The sequence below is a fragment of the Lycium barbarum genome, chromosome 4 (genome assembly GCF_019175385.1).
Source record: "Lycium barbarum isolate Lr01 chromosome 4, ASM1917538v2, whole genome shotgun sequence".
NCBI lineage: Eukaryota > Viridiplantae > Streptophyta > Magnoliopsida > Solanales > Solanaceae > Lycium > Lycium barbarum.
In genome coordinates this window covers 73,223,847-73,240,492 of record NC_083340.1, presented here as the reverse complement: position 1 = coordinate 73,240,492, position 16,646 = coordinate 73,223,847, and the positions used below count along the sequence as shown (strand labels likewise).

The window sequence follows — 16,646 nt, the reverse complement described above, 5'->3', positions numbered from 1 at the left end:
TATATTCACAAATACAGTAAGTAAAATTTGATGAAATTTGTATTCAATTCAAATGTATTCAACTCAACTGTATTCATTATAGCTATTTTTACACTGTATTCACTTTATTATATTTAAAAACGGTTGTACAAAAAAATATCCTTCAAAATATACCCCAAAACACATAATTTTGCACTAAAAAAAAATTAACGAATACACTCAAAAACTGAATACAAGAAATAAAATTCACTCTATTCATTTGTATACACTTGAAAATTCACAATATTCATTTGTATACAAGAAATAAAATTAATGAATAAACTCAAAAACAGAATTCAAGAAATAAAATTTCGGTCAGAATCCAATCAGATCTGACTGTTTCCGTCCAGATTTAGCCGCCGTCACCGTCATCATCATCAACACTGGATTGTATTAAAAAAAGAAAGCCGCTTCTGGGCAATCTGACTGTTTCTGGCCAGATCTGACCGGAATGTGGTAGGCGCAGGGAGGCGGAGCAGCGACGGAAAAGAGAAAGTCGTCGTCGCCGTCAGTGAGGGAGAAGAGAGAGAGACGACGACACTTGCTTTTATGCTACAACAATAGCAACAGCCATCGCCGGAGCTTACTTCTTCGGCGAACCACCACAACAACAACAACACCCACAACCCACAGTTACAACACCAATCACAGCCAACATCAACAACAACACGGCGTCGTTGTTACACAACAACAACAACACCAACAACAACAACATCAACATCCTATAGTTCAGATCTGCGCAGCCAACAACAATAGCAACACGACGTCGATCACGACGTCGTTGTGTAACAACAACAACACCAGCAACAGCAACAATCATGACCCGTTCAGATCTGCGCAGTGATGGCCAGAGCTCGTTCGTTCGCAGTGGCGCAATAGATTTTGGATCAATTTGGAAAGAAAGGATTTAAAAAAGGGTTTCTGCCTTAGTTCTAAAAACATAGAAACCAATGGACTTTCTAACAATTTTGGTGTCTTGCATAGTATCATTGCGAGAAAATTGGAGTGGCTTAATGGAAATAAAAATAGGGTTTTATTTTCTTTATTCCACCTATTTCTTTAATTGTCTACCCTTCATGATCTGTGAAATTTAGTTCATATAAATATTAGATATATGTTTATTATTTGATGATCTCAGAGTATTTTATTTACGTGTCATAAAATTAATTAGTTGGTATACAACATGGTAGCATGCATAAAATATGTGGAAGATTATTTCAAGGTAGTAAGGCATGAACAAGCTTACATTTATAGTCGAAAATTATTCTTGAGATCATGAAACTAATGTATATATTATTTTTGGACAATTAAAGTATACATATATTCTGATTAAACCCAAAAATTGTGGGGGGGGGGGGGGGGGGGGGGGAAGCTATCCTTACGGCTAGCTGGATGCTCAGTTAAGTGCCCATAAGAAAACACAATCTATTCCATATGAAAAAACAGAAAGGAAGAAGCCCCAATTTAAATTATTTCGTAGTGTGGGGGTGTTTGACTAAAGTGCATGTCCCTAAACCCAAAAGGTTAAAGATAAGACCAAAAATCGTTGATTGTGTTTTCATAAGATATGCCACAAATAGTAAAGCATATCGATTTCTTGTTCACAAATCAGAAAACCCCGACATCCATGTTAATACAGTAATTGAATCAGATAATGCTGAATTCTTTGCAAATATATATTCGTATAAAAAAAAATGTGAGTTATCTAGTGAAGGATCTAGGCGACCTCGGGAAGAAAGAAATATGTTCTTTGATAAGGAATATCCAAGACGTAGCAAACGTCAAAGGACATGTACTTCATTTGGACCAGATTTTCTAACATTTTTATTGAAAAATGAGCCTCGAACTTTTAAAGAAGCTAGGTCTTCCTCGAAAGCTCAATTTTGGAAAGAGGAAACTAATAGTGAGATAAAATCCATCTTTAACAATCATACTTGGGAATTTATTGATGTTCATCCAAGGAACAAACCTTTAGGTTACAAATGGATTTTCAAAAGAAAAATGAAAGATGATGACACTATTGATAAATATAAGGAAAGACTTGTTATTAAAAGGTTTAGACATTGAGAAAATCTTGATTATTTTGATACTTACTCACCCGTAATGGGGATTACATCCATTCAAGTGTTAATGTTACATCCCGTGTTTTCATGCATTGGAAAGCGTGCGAGTTAAATGACACTAGTAATGGAAACGAGGTTATTCCCCAAGCTTATAGGTGGTTAGAGTGAGTACAGATGTACCATAAGAATTAGAAGTTAAACAAATCGAAGAAAATAAGTTTTGTCAAGGTTCGAAATTTATTTGAATGAAATACGGCCCAAGCAATAACATCCGTATTTTTGGACTAGGAAATTGAACCATCCAACATGAGCAAATTTACCCGAGCACGAAGGATTTGGTCATATTCAAGCATAAAAATCAAGAACTCGATGTATAAAAGGAATGAAGTCTCAAAATGATTTAAGACGAAAAAGTGTGACGACGATAATTGAAAATAATATTTTATGTGTGGAGAATGAGGCTATGGACTAGTTTTATATCACATGGGACTAGTTTTATATCACATGGTCATGGTAATGGGTATATGGAGTATGTTAAAAATGATTACTATTTAAGTGAATTGAGATCAAGAAATTAATTATGCGGATAGTTAGTCAAATGTTGAATTAAGTATTAGGGGAACATCATGACTACGTGGCCTGTCACACCCCTTTTTGCGCCCCCGCGCTATAAACGCGCAAGTTTTTATTATTAAAGGGTTTTTCCATTTGAAGTGACAGTTTTGAAAAGGGATTATTTTATTTACAAAGTCGCCACTTGAAATTGAGTTTTGGTGTTCCAAGTCACCTTATGAATCCCTAATCAAAAGGAAATGACTCTTTTATTATGGTCCGTGAAAACAGAAGACCGGGTAAGGAATTTTGTTGACCGGGGAGAAGGTGTTAGGCATCCCCGAGTCCCGTGGTTCTAGCACGGTCGGTTTATCGACTTATACTTAGCTTAAATCATTTTTGGATATATTGCGTTACAAGCCTTGATTTGCTCGTACTTTTATTGGTTTTAACTCGGATGCGTAACCACATTCCGGATCTTTTAAGCGTCTCAAAATAAGATGCATAACTGCATTTTTACTCGAAACAATATTAATTATTAAAAAGAGTTTAGCCAAGGTGCGTAACCGCATCATTGAGTTATTAAAAAAAAAACATCTCGAAATAAGATGCGTAACCGCATTCTTAATCGAAACAAACGTCTTAAAACGTGTCTAAAGCTCGTCTAGCGTTAAAGGCAATTATTTGTCTCTAAAATCCGAGACTTAAAATTATTCGGTTATTATTAATTTATTATTTTCACTCTTTTGATAACGGGTTTTGAACAAATTCGCAACCCATCTCGCTCTCTCACGATTGTTTTTTCTGCTCTTTTTTTCAACTTGACAACGGGGTTTGAAATAATTCGCATCTCATCTCGCTCATCTCACAATTAGTATTCAATTAATCGGTGCCTTAAAGGATAGGCCACAATTATTTCTTAAAATCTATTAGGCAACCAAACAGTAACCCGATAACTTATCAAACATTATCTCAGAGACGTTAATGAGTAATAAAACTAAAACGGAAATGTAACAACAAAATCACAATATTTGGCATCCTAAATAAAGCATCAATAATGAAAGGATACTAACAGAAGCATATTTTCTCTTTTTATTCTTTTCAAAGAAACAGAGACTTTAACTATCCAAAATTAAAAGGAAGGTTCATCATGCAACTCCAGTGGACAATAAGAGTAAGAAATAAAAAAATATTAGAAAAATATGCTAGTATATATTCCTACTAAAAAAACGTGTCATTTGTTAGATAATAAAAGAAAAACCAGTAAAGAAGTGCACTTTCTTTCTTCAAACGAATTTTAACAAGCTAAAACCCACAGTGATAAATTTAACCCATACATGTTTATCCACTCGTTTTCATTAAATTGAACCCCATTAAATTACACTCACATAATGCTAAATAGAATTAAAATGGACTTATCAAATTACGTACTTAGGGGAGTAATAATTCAAGATTGTTTCCTTTTCCTAATAGTTATTTTACCCATTGTTCTAATTATAGAAATACACCCATTTGAAACCAAACAAAGCAGCGAATCTTAAAATAAACGAAAGACTTAAATAAAATCAAAAGTTTAACAGTGCGGTCAACTTAAACATAATACCCAAGATAAATATGCTAATGGTTGGAATTAATGCATTCACAAGGATACTATCCTTGACTTTTATGTTTTCTAGGAGTTCTTTATTGTTTCAAGAATATTATTTAGTCTTTCAATATTATCTCTTAATTTTTCAAGAAATCTTTTAAACGTTTGTGATACATGTATCTAGTTATTTGTGCAAGACTTTTGAATTGATTTTTTGAGTAGTATAAATAGAGATGTAATTGATGATTGTAATCATCTCAAGTGGCCTTAAGTAGCCTAATACAACTTGAGCATTCTCTAAGAAAAGTATTCTCTTCCTATTCTTTCCTACAAATTGGTATCAAGAGCAGTTTTCGTTCTTAATCTGGGGTTAGGTGAAGAAGAAAAAATTATGGCATCTAAAACAAATGATGGTGCTGATTCTTCAATTGTTCTTACTCCATTTTTTGATGGAAATGACTTTGAATACTGGAAGATAAGAATGAGAACTTATCTGAAAGTTGAAGGTTTGTGGACTATTGTTGCAAATGGCTATGAAGAGCCAGAAGACGATGGTGAACTTTCAGTAGTAGAGATGAAAAATCTTGAGGCTAAGTGTCGTCAAGATGCAAAGGCTTTGAGTAAAATTCAAATGGGAGTCTCAAGAGCATTGTTTGCAAAAATTGCTACTTGTGAGACTGCAAAGCAAGCTTGGGAGTCTCTGGAAGCTGAGGTGTATGGTGACGAAAAGGTACGCACTATCAATCTTCAAACTCTTAGAAGAGAGTTTCAGAATTTGAAGATGATAGAATCTGAAAAAATCGATGAATATTGCACAAGAGTCATGAATATTGTTAATGAAATGAGAAATCATGGTGATGAAATTTCTGACCAACAAGTTGTGGAAAAGATTCTAATTAGTGTCACAGAAAAGTATGAGTATATTGTTGCTATCACTGAGGAGACGAAAGATCTTTCTAAGCTTTCCATCAAAGAGCTAGTTGGATCGTTCCGTGCACACGAGAAGCAAAGATTTTTTCGTGAGAATCAACCCAAAGAGACAGCTTTCCAGTCCAGAACCAATGAGAATTCTCAAAATTTCTCAAAGAATCAACAAAAAAAGAAGTACAATCCAAAAAAGAAGCAGGATCATGATAGCTCTACTAAGAAGGTTGAAGAAAAAGGTGAGAAAAGTACTAGTCTTTTTTGTAAAATTTGCAAAAAGACTAATCATAATGCAGAAAAATGTTGGCATAAAGGCAAGCCCCAATGTAACTTTTGTAAAAAGTTTGGCCATATTAAAAAAGGCTGCAGCATCAAAACCATTCGCAGTGACAGAGGAGGTGAATACACAAGTCGAGAATTTGAAGAATATTGCAAAAATGAAGGCATTGAGAAGAAACTTACAGCAGGGTACACTCCTCAACAAAATGGTGTACCTGAAAGGAGAAACAGAACCATTGTTGAAATGGCCAGAACGATGATGAATGGGAAAGGGCTGCCAAAATATTTTTGGGCAGAAGCAGTACATACAGCAGTGTACATCCTCAATAGGTGCCCGACAAAGGCATTGAAGGATAAGACACCAGTTGAAGCTTGGAGTGGAATGAAACCTTTGTAAGTCATTTTAAAATTTTTGGGTGTATTTGTTATGCTCATATACCAACTGAAAAAGAACAAAATTGGACGAAAAGAGTCGAAAATGTATATTTCTTGGTTATAGTGATGTGACAAAAGGCTATAGGCTTCTCGATGTCAAAACTAACAAACTTGTTGTTAGTAGAGATGTCATTTTTGATGAAAAATAGCATGGAATAGGAAAGATAAAAAGGTGGAGAATACTTCTATCATTTCTTTAAATGTGCCAAGTCAAGAAGTGGATGAGGAAGAGGAAGATGTCCCTCAAGGGGGAGAAATCTCACATCCAGAAGATGAAGAACCACCTCCAAGAGGAACAAAAATGTTGAGTGACATCTATCAAAGATGCAACTTTGCCTGTATGGAGCCAGAAAATTATGAGGAGGCAATAAAGCATGATGTTTGGAAGACAGCCATGGTAGAAGAAATTCGGATGATTGAGAAAAATAATACTTGGGAACTTGTGGATGTACCCAAAGAAAGAGAAGTTGTAAGTCTAAAATGGATTTACAAAATCAAACTCAATCAAGAAGGAGAAATTCAAAAGCACAAAGCAAGGTTGGTTGCTAGAGGTTTCACTCAAAAGCCAGGTATTGATTTCTACGAAACTTTCTCTCCAGTTGCACGTCTTGAGACAATTAGAACCTTGATTGTTGTTGTTGCACAAAAGAAATGGAAGATTTTTCAACTTGATGTTAAGTCTGCATTTCTAAATGGAAAACTTGATGTAGAAATTTATGTTGAGCAACCTTAAGGATTTTTTGTTCAAGGGGGAGAAGAGAAGGTGTACAGGCTAAAAAAGGCTCTTTATGGGCTGAAGCAAGCGCCAAGAGCCTGGTACAATGAAATTGATACATACTTTCTGAAAAATAATTTTAAGAGAAGTAAAAGCGAAGCCACTTTGTATGTGAAGCAAGAACATGGCAGCATTGTCATTGTTTGCCTCTATGTGGATGATCTGATTTTTACAGGAAATGATCTAAAGATGATGCAGAAATTCAAGCAAGATATGATGCAAACCTATGAAATGAGTGATCTTGGGTTGCTACATTATTTCTTGGGCATTGAAGTTTCTCAAGTGAAAGAAGGAATTTTTATTTCTCAAAAGAAGTATACTAAAAGTATTCTTCAAAAATTTAAAATGATGGATTGCAGGTCTATGGCCATACATACCATTAGCAGCAAATGAGAAATTCAGAAAAGATGATGGAGCAAAGAAAGCTAATAGCTCACTTTACAGGAGCTTGATTGGAAGCCTGCTGTATAAGCTTCAACAAGACCTGACATTATGTTTGCTGCCAGTTTATTATCCAGATTCATGCAAGAACCAAGGCAAGTGCATTTTGGAGCTGCAAAGCGTGTTCTACGCTACTTGCAAGGAATAATGGATTATGGGATAATGTACAAATTTGATGGAGATTTGGACTTAATTGGCTATTCTGATAGTGACTGGGTTGGAAGTATAGATGACATGAAGAGTACTTCTGGTTATGCTTTCTTATTTGGTTCAAGCATTTGTTCTTGGTTGTTAAAAAAAGCAAAGTGTTGTTGCTCAATCCACTGCCGAAGCAGAATATGTCTCAGCAGCTAAGGTTACTTCTCAAGCTATTTGGCTTAGGAGAATTCTCGAAGATATTGGTGAAAACAAAAAAAAGGGACTGTTTTGTATTGCGATAACAAATCGGCGATTGCCATTGCCAAGAATCCGGTCAACCATGAAAGATCGAAGCATATTTCTATCAAGTACCATTTTATTCGAGAAGCACAAGAGAAAGGTGAAATTCAATTGCATTATTGCCAGACAGGAGAACAACTTGCTGACATCTTCACCAAAGCACTTTCTAGAGAAAAGTTTTGCTATCTTCGAGAACGCATTGGAGTTGTCAAGCAAATGCATTAAGGGTGAGTGTTGGAATTAACGCATTCACAAGGATGCTATCCTTGACTTTTATGTTTTCTAGGAGTTCTTTATTATTTCAAGAATATCATTTAGTCTTTCAATATTATCTCTTAGTTTTTCAAGATTTTTTTAAAAAGTTTGTGATACATGTATCTAGTGAATTGTGATACATGTATCTAGTTATTTGTGCAAGACTTTTGAATTGATTTTTTGAGTAGTATAAATAGAGATGTAATTGATGATTGTAATCATCTCAAGTGGCCTTAAGTAGCCTAATACAACTTGAGCATTCTCTAAGAAAAATATTCTGTTCCTATTCTTTCCTACACTAATAACACATATTGATATAACTATTTAAAACAAAATATCATTCATGCTTCAATAAATTACACAAACCAGAAGATCAAATTCCACGTGTTAATCATGAACAAGGTAAAGCATGGACCTTTAAGAGCTTTCAACAAATTTGAAACCGCAAGTTTGGACCGGAAATCTCGATTCTGCGACCTTGCCGAAAATGGTGGTTTTGATGGTGTGTTTGTGAGCTGATTTTAATGGTGTTAAAGGTGAGTGTTTAGGCAGTGATTTAATGGAGCAGTGGTTTAACTTTTTTTTTTTGATCTGTGTGTGATATATATTTATGTGTTGGTGGTCTGTGGTGGAGAAAAGGAAAAAGAAAGGTGGTGATGGGTGGTTTCTGGTGAGAAAAAGAAAACGGAGAAGATGAAAGTTTTTTTTTTGCTTTTGGCCTCTCCGTCACTTTCTCTCTCTCTGTATTTCTACTAGTTATGTGAAGTCTGTGCTAAGCCCGGGCCCAAACTCAAGATATAAAAGTAAATATTTTAGTTAAAGAAATACAATTTGTGTTAGTACAAGTGTACAATAACAACAACAACAACAACCCTATACCCATTGTAGTCCCACAAGTGGGTAATTACGTTAGTAATAATTAAATTTCATATAAGTATATTTTCAATATATGAAAGCAAAATTTTCATTCCACTCCTTTAATATTTTAACTTCCATTTTGATGAAATTATTTACTTCAAATCAAATGTAGAGCCAGAATTTGACATTTATAAGTTATGTATCCTAATTTTCTGAAGTTATTTAGTTCTAAATAAATAATCTATACATAGTTAATGAACTTTTAAGACAAATACATAATTTAACTTGTGCAGCGGATGAAGCTGCTCCTCCCTTAATTAGGGATTAGGGGTTCGAACAAAGACATACAAAAAATCTTTGGAGGGAGCACTTTCCCCAAATAGGCGCGATACAGTGCGAATTATCTGGATTAATTGGGCTCAAATGCGGATATCGAGCACCAAACAGAAAAGCAAAGAACATGAAAAATGAGATAGGAGGTTCGATAGCTTTTGAAAAGTAGACCTTAAAAATAAAAAATAAAAAAATTGACTTAAATAAATAAGATTAGGACCTAAAAGTAATTAATTAATTTTTTTTTAAAAAATTTAAAAATTCTTGTGAGAATTACAAAAATCCCTAAGTTTGTTCTTGTATATAGTAGTAATATCTGTGCCCCTCTTCTGTGTATTCTATCCTCTATCTTATATCAACAATGAAAGCCCCTCTTCTCACGTGTTTCTATTCTCCTCTTTCTTTCTTTTTTCATTTTTCGTTTTTTTTTGCCTTTTACTTGTGCGGGCCCCACATGCAACGATAATATCAAAAAAACGTGACCCTCTCTATACGAAGCAAAATCATGGGGACCACCTAAAACAAAATTCGCCTTATCTGTTGCCCTCTTCTTTTTCTCTCTCCCCCCTCCCCCCCTTTTTTTTTTAATTGTGTGGGGTGAGTAATATTTCCCTGAAAAACGTGATCCTCTCCCTCTTTTGTGATAAAATTTGTTATGAAATTTTGTCATTTTATGGTGACATGGTATAATCCCATTTGCTTTTTATTTTTCTTTTCATTCCTTTCTTAACATTTTATTTAATGTAAAACAAAAAATATTTAATAACTATTTCTAGATAACTAAAAAAAAAACTCTTAAAATAAATAACTGGCTAAGAAAAATTAAAATCTATAAACCATATTTTGTAATTTTTCTTTCTTTAAAACACAAAACTTATACTCTAAAAATAGCAAATATTTTTGTTCTTTTTGATTTTCGCAAATAAGATTACTGAATAAAAACAGAATAAAATCGACACGTCAAAAATTATATTTAAAAACTATAAGGTGAAACACCGGGGAGGATCAAAATTACGTATCTACATGGCCCACCAAAGGAATAGTATAGCCACCCTAAGAAGACCTTGGATAAGGACCAAATGTTTGGTGTAAAATCTGCCTACGTGTATAGACTATGTGCACTCTTATAAGTCACCTTAATCCAAATGGCTAATTAATGTGAGTGGAAGGGACCTACATGTCATTTATATATCACAATTAGATTAATACATGGCCAACAACATTTCATTTTGGCCAGCAACATATCATTTTTAGTTTAGTTCATTTTGGGTTCGCCAAAACGTTGGCAACATTTTACTTTGGGGACAACTCCTTTGGAGAAGTAAGCTAACGTTGCCAGCAATCATCTTGAGCCAAAAACGTACAGAAACCATGTATGGTAACTTTGGGGAATTTCACAACTTTTTAGTAGCTTAATTCTTGAGAATAGGAGGGCAGCAACGTCCCTATGTTGCAGCAACATAATACTCCCTTATGCAGCAACATGGAGATATTCACGAGATCAAAATATAATTTCCGTCAAGAACAACACACGGTTTGGCGAACCGCTTCAATCTCGTTGTTCCATTTTGTCGTGTTGTTGATTCCGGGCTTTTTCGAAGGGAAGTAAGGTGGAAGAAGATAATTTCTTAGCATGTAAGGTAAGAACTATGCTCTCCTAGGTATATTTAAATTCATCCCGGTAATAGCTAAATTGTGAGATGGGAACTACGAAATTAACTGCGGGAAATCGGATAAGTTATTGTTGTTGTTGTATGGGCTGATTTGAGGTATATTTTTAGGTTGTGTTGTGGATGGAAATTGTTGGAGTAACTTAAGTATATTATTGTTGTTGTCATTGATATGTATTTTGAAGGAAAGAAAAATTGGAGAAGTGTATTTGATAATCGTATCCGGGCTTGTCGCTCGTCGTGAAATGTTTATGACTTATTGCTGCTACATGGTATCTTGTTATTGATGTATATACTTGCTGGATTGTTCTGGTTGTTGTTGTTGATATATGGAGTTTTGGAAAATGAGAAGAACGGGGGAGGTGCTGCCCGTTTTGTTTTAGGATAAGTTTAATTTTCGTTATACGATTAAGAGAATCGTTTGTAGAATTAACGATAGTATCATTGTTGTTAGATATAGATCGTGGAGCAGATACGAGTTGAGTTCTTGAGCCGTTGAGCTAAGACCATGTATGTTAAGGCTATTCCATTTTCTTCTTTTGGCATGATCTTTACGATACGAACGAACGACAAACATATAAACCCCAAAAGTGACTCCCACTCTTAGATACATTAGGGGAATTATGGCTTGACCCTAAATGCTACCTTGTTATATATCGTTCATGTCTATGATTCCGACAGCTTTATTTATTGAACATTACTACTTCATAACGACACTTGAAATCCTTATGTCCTTACGTCTTATCAAAAGATTCCGTAATGATTCTATGAGTCTCATATGCATTCATATATATATATATATATATATTCATTATGTTATTGACACCGAGCCGCGCTATAGTCGGCCGGGTACGACACGTAGATGTGCAACCACTGGTCAGTTGGCTATTCATACCGAGTCTTGATACAGGCCGGGTACGTTATACACACCGAGTCCCACTAGGGCCAGGTACGTTATATAGATATGATGGAGATAAAGACCTATGGATACTTATGCATTAATAAATGGTTTTACATGAAAGCATGCATGATTCTTGCCTTTGGGGCTATTTACATTTCTAGTCATTGCCTTCAGGGCTACTGTCATTGTTATATTCTGTCTTCGGGGCTATTCATATTACTGGTTGTTTCTCGTACTTTCATTATGACTTATATCTCATTCTTTATGATTACTGCTGCCTTACATACTCGGTACATTGTTCGTATTGACGTCCCTTTGCCTGGGGGCGCTGTGTTTCATGCCACACAGTCCCATATTACTTTGCAGGAAAGTTATACAGGATTTTGACTATAGGATGTCCCAGGTTATCAACTGGATTGGTAAACTCCATTCTGTTCGGAGTGATGCCACGTCGGAGTATTTCCTTATGAGTTGAGTCATATGCATTATGGGTATGTTGGGGCCCTATCCCAACTTAGGTTTTGATATCGTATCTTACGTTAGAGACTTTTGCAGATAGAGTCATGTATAGGATATGTCAGTCTTGCAAGCGGCTATGTAAGCCGATGTATTATTATGCATTACTTTACAGATCTCATATGATTACAGATTTTACTTGATTTGAGAAAGAAGAAAATAATGTTTTTGGAAAGCTTTCATTATGCATTTCATTTCATGATTTAAGAGTCCAGTGAGATTATGAGTATAACGAGAACCAGTGGGTTCGCTCGGCTCTAAGTAAGAGTCGGGTGCCCATCATGCCCTATCAGGATTTGGGTGTGACAGTTAATAGCTCTAGCCACCGTGTACAGTCTTAAAATCCATCAAATGGATGTGAAAACAACCTTCTTAAATGGAGATTTGGAGGAAGAAATCTACATGGAACAACCCAAAGGGTTTGTAGTTCCCGGAAAAGATTAGAAGGTGTCTCGACTTGTTAAGTATGTTTATGGACTAAAACAAACACCCAAACAATAGCATGCGTGTAACACCTCGTGCCTTTAAACTAAGCTATGTTCATGATTCAGGGACTTAGAAACCAAGGTGGCAAGTGTTGGATTTGAAATTTTGCCTCAGATCGATAAAATTATGTGTTACGACATTTGTACGGGCCATACATTCATGTACGGGATGTACTTTGAGGACGTACCTCACAAGGGAAAATTCGAGGTTTATGATATTTGGCAATCCAGGTACAGCCTCATTGTACGGCTCGTACTTTAATGTACGGCCCGTACATGGTGCCCGTACATCATAAAAAATAATTAGAAGTTACTGGAATTTTCCATTCCAGGTACGGCCCCATTGAACGGGCCGTACATTCATGTACGGTACATGGTGTCTGTACTTTACCCGTCTCAGCAAAAACTATAAATTCGTAGGTTCAGTCTTTTATTTAGTTTTTCATACTCTCAAGCCCTAGCACGAAGGTTCTCTCCTCCCACCATTAAGATACACCAAGGTAAGCCTATTCCAAGCCTTTAAAGTGACTTCTAACATGTATCCATGAATTCTAAATAAGAACTCATTATTCCTAACCTAGGGTTTTCAAGAAAACACATCACAAGGATTCAAGACTAAGGCTTTTAGACTTATTCTCAAAGTTCAGACCTTTTCTACAAGTTTGGAGCACTTACAGGTATGTAGGGTTTCTATCTACATGTGGGAACATCATTGTTCTTCCCCACGCCATGTCCTCATATGATTATATGAAAGTTCACCAAAACTAAGGTTCTAGACATGTTCATGATAACCCTAAGTACATGTACCACGATATACCATGTTTCTATTAATAGTTCGTTATTGTGTTCTTAAAATTCCCTTTTGGTTATTGAGAATCTATCGTAATCCATGAAAACCCATACGTTGCATTTCATAGGTTCTTAAATGCAAATTATTAACTATTATGATCAATTCCATGAAAATCCTACATGCATCCATGTTTTAGACAAGTTATATATATGTTATTATCCATGTTCATGTTAAACTATACTTATATACCATGTTACAGGTCATGTTAATGTAATTCATAGGCTTCTAAGCCAACTATATCCATGTTCATGTTTCAGGAGTTGCACAGATTATCGAAAAAGTTTAATAACTGATACTACGTATGCCAACGTAGGATAAGGATCGCTTTACCCAGTTAGGACGATTCCTTCATGTTTGCCCATTGTGGGATATTGGATCCATTCATGTCATGTTTATGTCTCGTACCCCGGCAAGGTATGAGATGGCTTAGCTGATCGAGCAGAGATCAGATGCCACGTGCTTACGTGGTGGTTATATGTCGGTTATACTAATGCTCTCCCACAGATATCTATACAGACTTACAATATTTTATTCATGTTAGATGATATTCATGTCCATGTTCAACTTACGATTATAGTTTTAGTTCTACTATTTCATGTGCCATTTATTTCATTTAGCTGCTTTACATACTAGTACAATTCCAGTGTATTGACGTCCCCTTTTATTGCCTGGGGGCCTGCATTTCATAATGCAGAGATTGAATTACAGGATGACAGATCTACTCATTAGGGCCACTGCTCGTATCAGCTTTTAGTGAGCCCCATTACAAACATTCGGGGTGTTATTTTTATTTTACTTTTATGTCATGTTAGCAGTTAAGGTATACCGAGGGCCTTGTCCCGATAAACAGTTTAGCAGTCAGACTCATTTATAGAGGTTTCATAGACTAGTTCAATTATGTCATGTCAGATGTTCAGAGTCGTATAGCCAGTATTGAGTCATTTCTTATTATATTTTAAAACTATTTTCGCATCATGTTTAAACAGTATTTTTATTAGTATTACGTTGACTCATGTTATTCACACTATCCATGTTTTAAAGTGTATTCCGCATCAGTTCATGCCCCATGTTGATTCAGCAAGTCATGTGGTTCGCTCGATTACATGCAGCAAGGCACCCAGTGCCGTGTTACGCCCAGGCCATGGTTCGGGGCATGACAAAACTTGGTATCAGAGCCTAGGTTCAAATGTCTTAGGGAGTCTACGAAACCGTGTATAGTGGGGTTCCTTTTATATATGTGTGCGCGCCACACATATAAACAGTTGACCACCAAGACATCTAGGGTTGTCTCACTTCTTTCATACTCTAGATCGTGTAGTTAGAACTGTTACACCTTGGAAAATTTCCCACTAACTTACAGTGAATAGGATAGTGAGGGGCACGACGTATACGATGTTTCGATAAGGAAGAAATAGCATTTGAGGATCCTAATCGAGATCCAAGGACATTTGACGTAAAGGAAGAAGGTTGTCAAAGAAAGTAAAGGATATGTTACGTGTCGGGTAAGAATTATGAGCGACAAGTTAACGATGGCTAAAAGATGTTTCAGAGATGAGTGATAACATCCCTTATATTGATATTGAGGTGTTAAACAAGTGTCAAGAAGGTTCCATAAGGATTGGAGATCAAACGAGTCGACAAGAACGAAATCGGAACAGCTGGGCATTATACGGCCCAACAAACTGGCCGTATAAATTATACTGGCCGTATGTTAGGCCATATATTTAGCCAAGAGGGGCATCATTCACGGGACCAAACATACGGCCATACATACGGCCCGTATAAAATGTACGAACCGTATGTTGGTCCGTATATTGTGGTCGGGACAAAGTTCAAATTAATATAAGGACCCCTCTCTCATTTTATTTCATCTCATTTCCACTCTCCTCTCTTCAAGAAACCTCTAGAACACTCTACATTACTCATCCTCAAGAAACCAAGGGAAATCCATGATCAACTACCTCAAAACCACGAAATCAAGTGTATGAAACCTAACAAAAGTTCATCTACACCAAGAAAACTCAAGGGAATTGAGTTAGGGTTTTGGTGCAAGAAGAGAAGTTCCACTCAAGGTTTATTCATCCATTATCTAAGGTGAGTTTTATGATCATTCTTGGTTGTTTAAGGTGTTGAAAGTTAAAAACACACGGATTGTATAAAAATATAGGAAATGGGTCATGAATGTGTGAATAATGACATTGTTGGGTAAAGGTTTGGATTGAATTATGATGTCACGACCCGACTAGGGGCCGCGACGGGTACCCGGAGAATTTACCGGGCACCGCTCTTTCTACTGCTTATTCTGCTCACTTAATACTCTCTTATACATTTTGCACACTAATTGTGAGAAAATCATATTTTATTTAAAACATACATACTTCATATACATTGGCCTATTGGCCGTCAAAATAATATACATACATAGGAAATCGTTTTATGGGACCATCTAACCCACACTGAGTATCTACGAGCCACTACTAACATAAGGAATACATAGACGGAACAAGACTCCGTCATACCCAGAATATACATATAGGAGTGTACATCAAAAGAGAGTAATCACAAGCACCTCCGAACAAAGGAGTGCTATCTTCTAGCTGACAGCTACTGATGACCTGGGCCAAGCTCTCCTTCCTGTCTACCTGTGGGCATGAACACAGCGTCCGAAGAAAGGACGTCAGTACGAATATTGTACCGAGTATGAGAGGCATACATAAAGAAGGAAAACATCAACATAAAACATATGGATCTGACTGGTAATCATAAATGCAGTATTGCATGCTATCGTACTCATACTCATCACCATAACCTGTATGCATCATATGCAAGCTGCCCGTCCGTGTCGGAACGGTGTAATCATCAATATCATTAGCCCGCGTCCAGGCCTCCCGCGTCCGGGGTACCATCTCATGCCGCCCACTAGTGGTGTCTGCCCATGCCCGAAGGTCATGGTGTATCCGTATAGCTTCCCGCCTTGGCGGTGACTGCCCGGCCAACTAGGCACGGTGTGAAATGCTCATGACATGCTCAATGTAATGCTCCTAGTAATATGCTTATCATAACATACTTATCTTATCATAATGCGTGTACATGACTCATGATAAACTTTACTCTATCGGGGTGACGTGAGGTCGTGATCCCCCGATTACATTATGAAGTCATCATAGACATTATGACTCACCTTGAAAGGACTAGTACATGAGGTGAGTGCAGGCAAGAAATAACATCATCATCATTCTAGTGTCATCGTATCATATAGCTTATC

General features: G+C 36.2%; 1 protein-coding gene across 1 annotated transcript; it reads left to right on the top strand.

Annotated features, from left to right (window-relative positions):
- Positions 1 to 5,373: 5,373 nt before the first annotated feature.
- LOC132636085 (uncharacterized mitochondrial protein AtMg00820-like) lies at positions 5,374 to 6,661 on the top strand. Its single transcript, XM_060352759.1, has one exon. The coding sequence runs from the start codon at positions 6,161 to 6,163 to the stop codon at positions 6,590 to 6,592; it is 432 nt and encodes a 143-aa protein (XP_060208742.1). The 5' UTR covers positions 5,374 to 6,160; the 3' UTR covers positions 6,593 to 6,661.
- The last annotated feature ends 9,985 nt before the right edge of the window (positions 6,662 to 16,646 follow it).

Bases quoted from the DNA above. Each gene is read 5' to 3' on its own strand.
- LOC132636085 (XM_060352759.1), top strand. From the start codon at position 6,161: ATGTTGAGTGACATCTATCAAAGATGCAACTTTGCCTGTATGGAGCCA.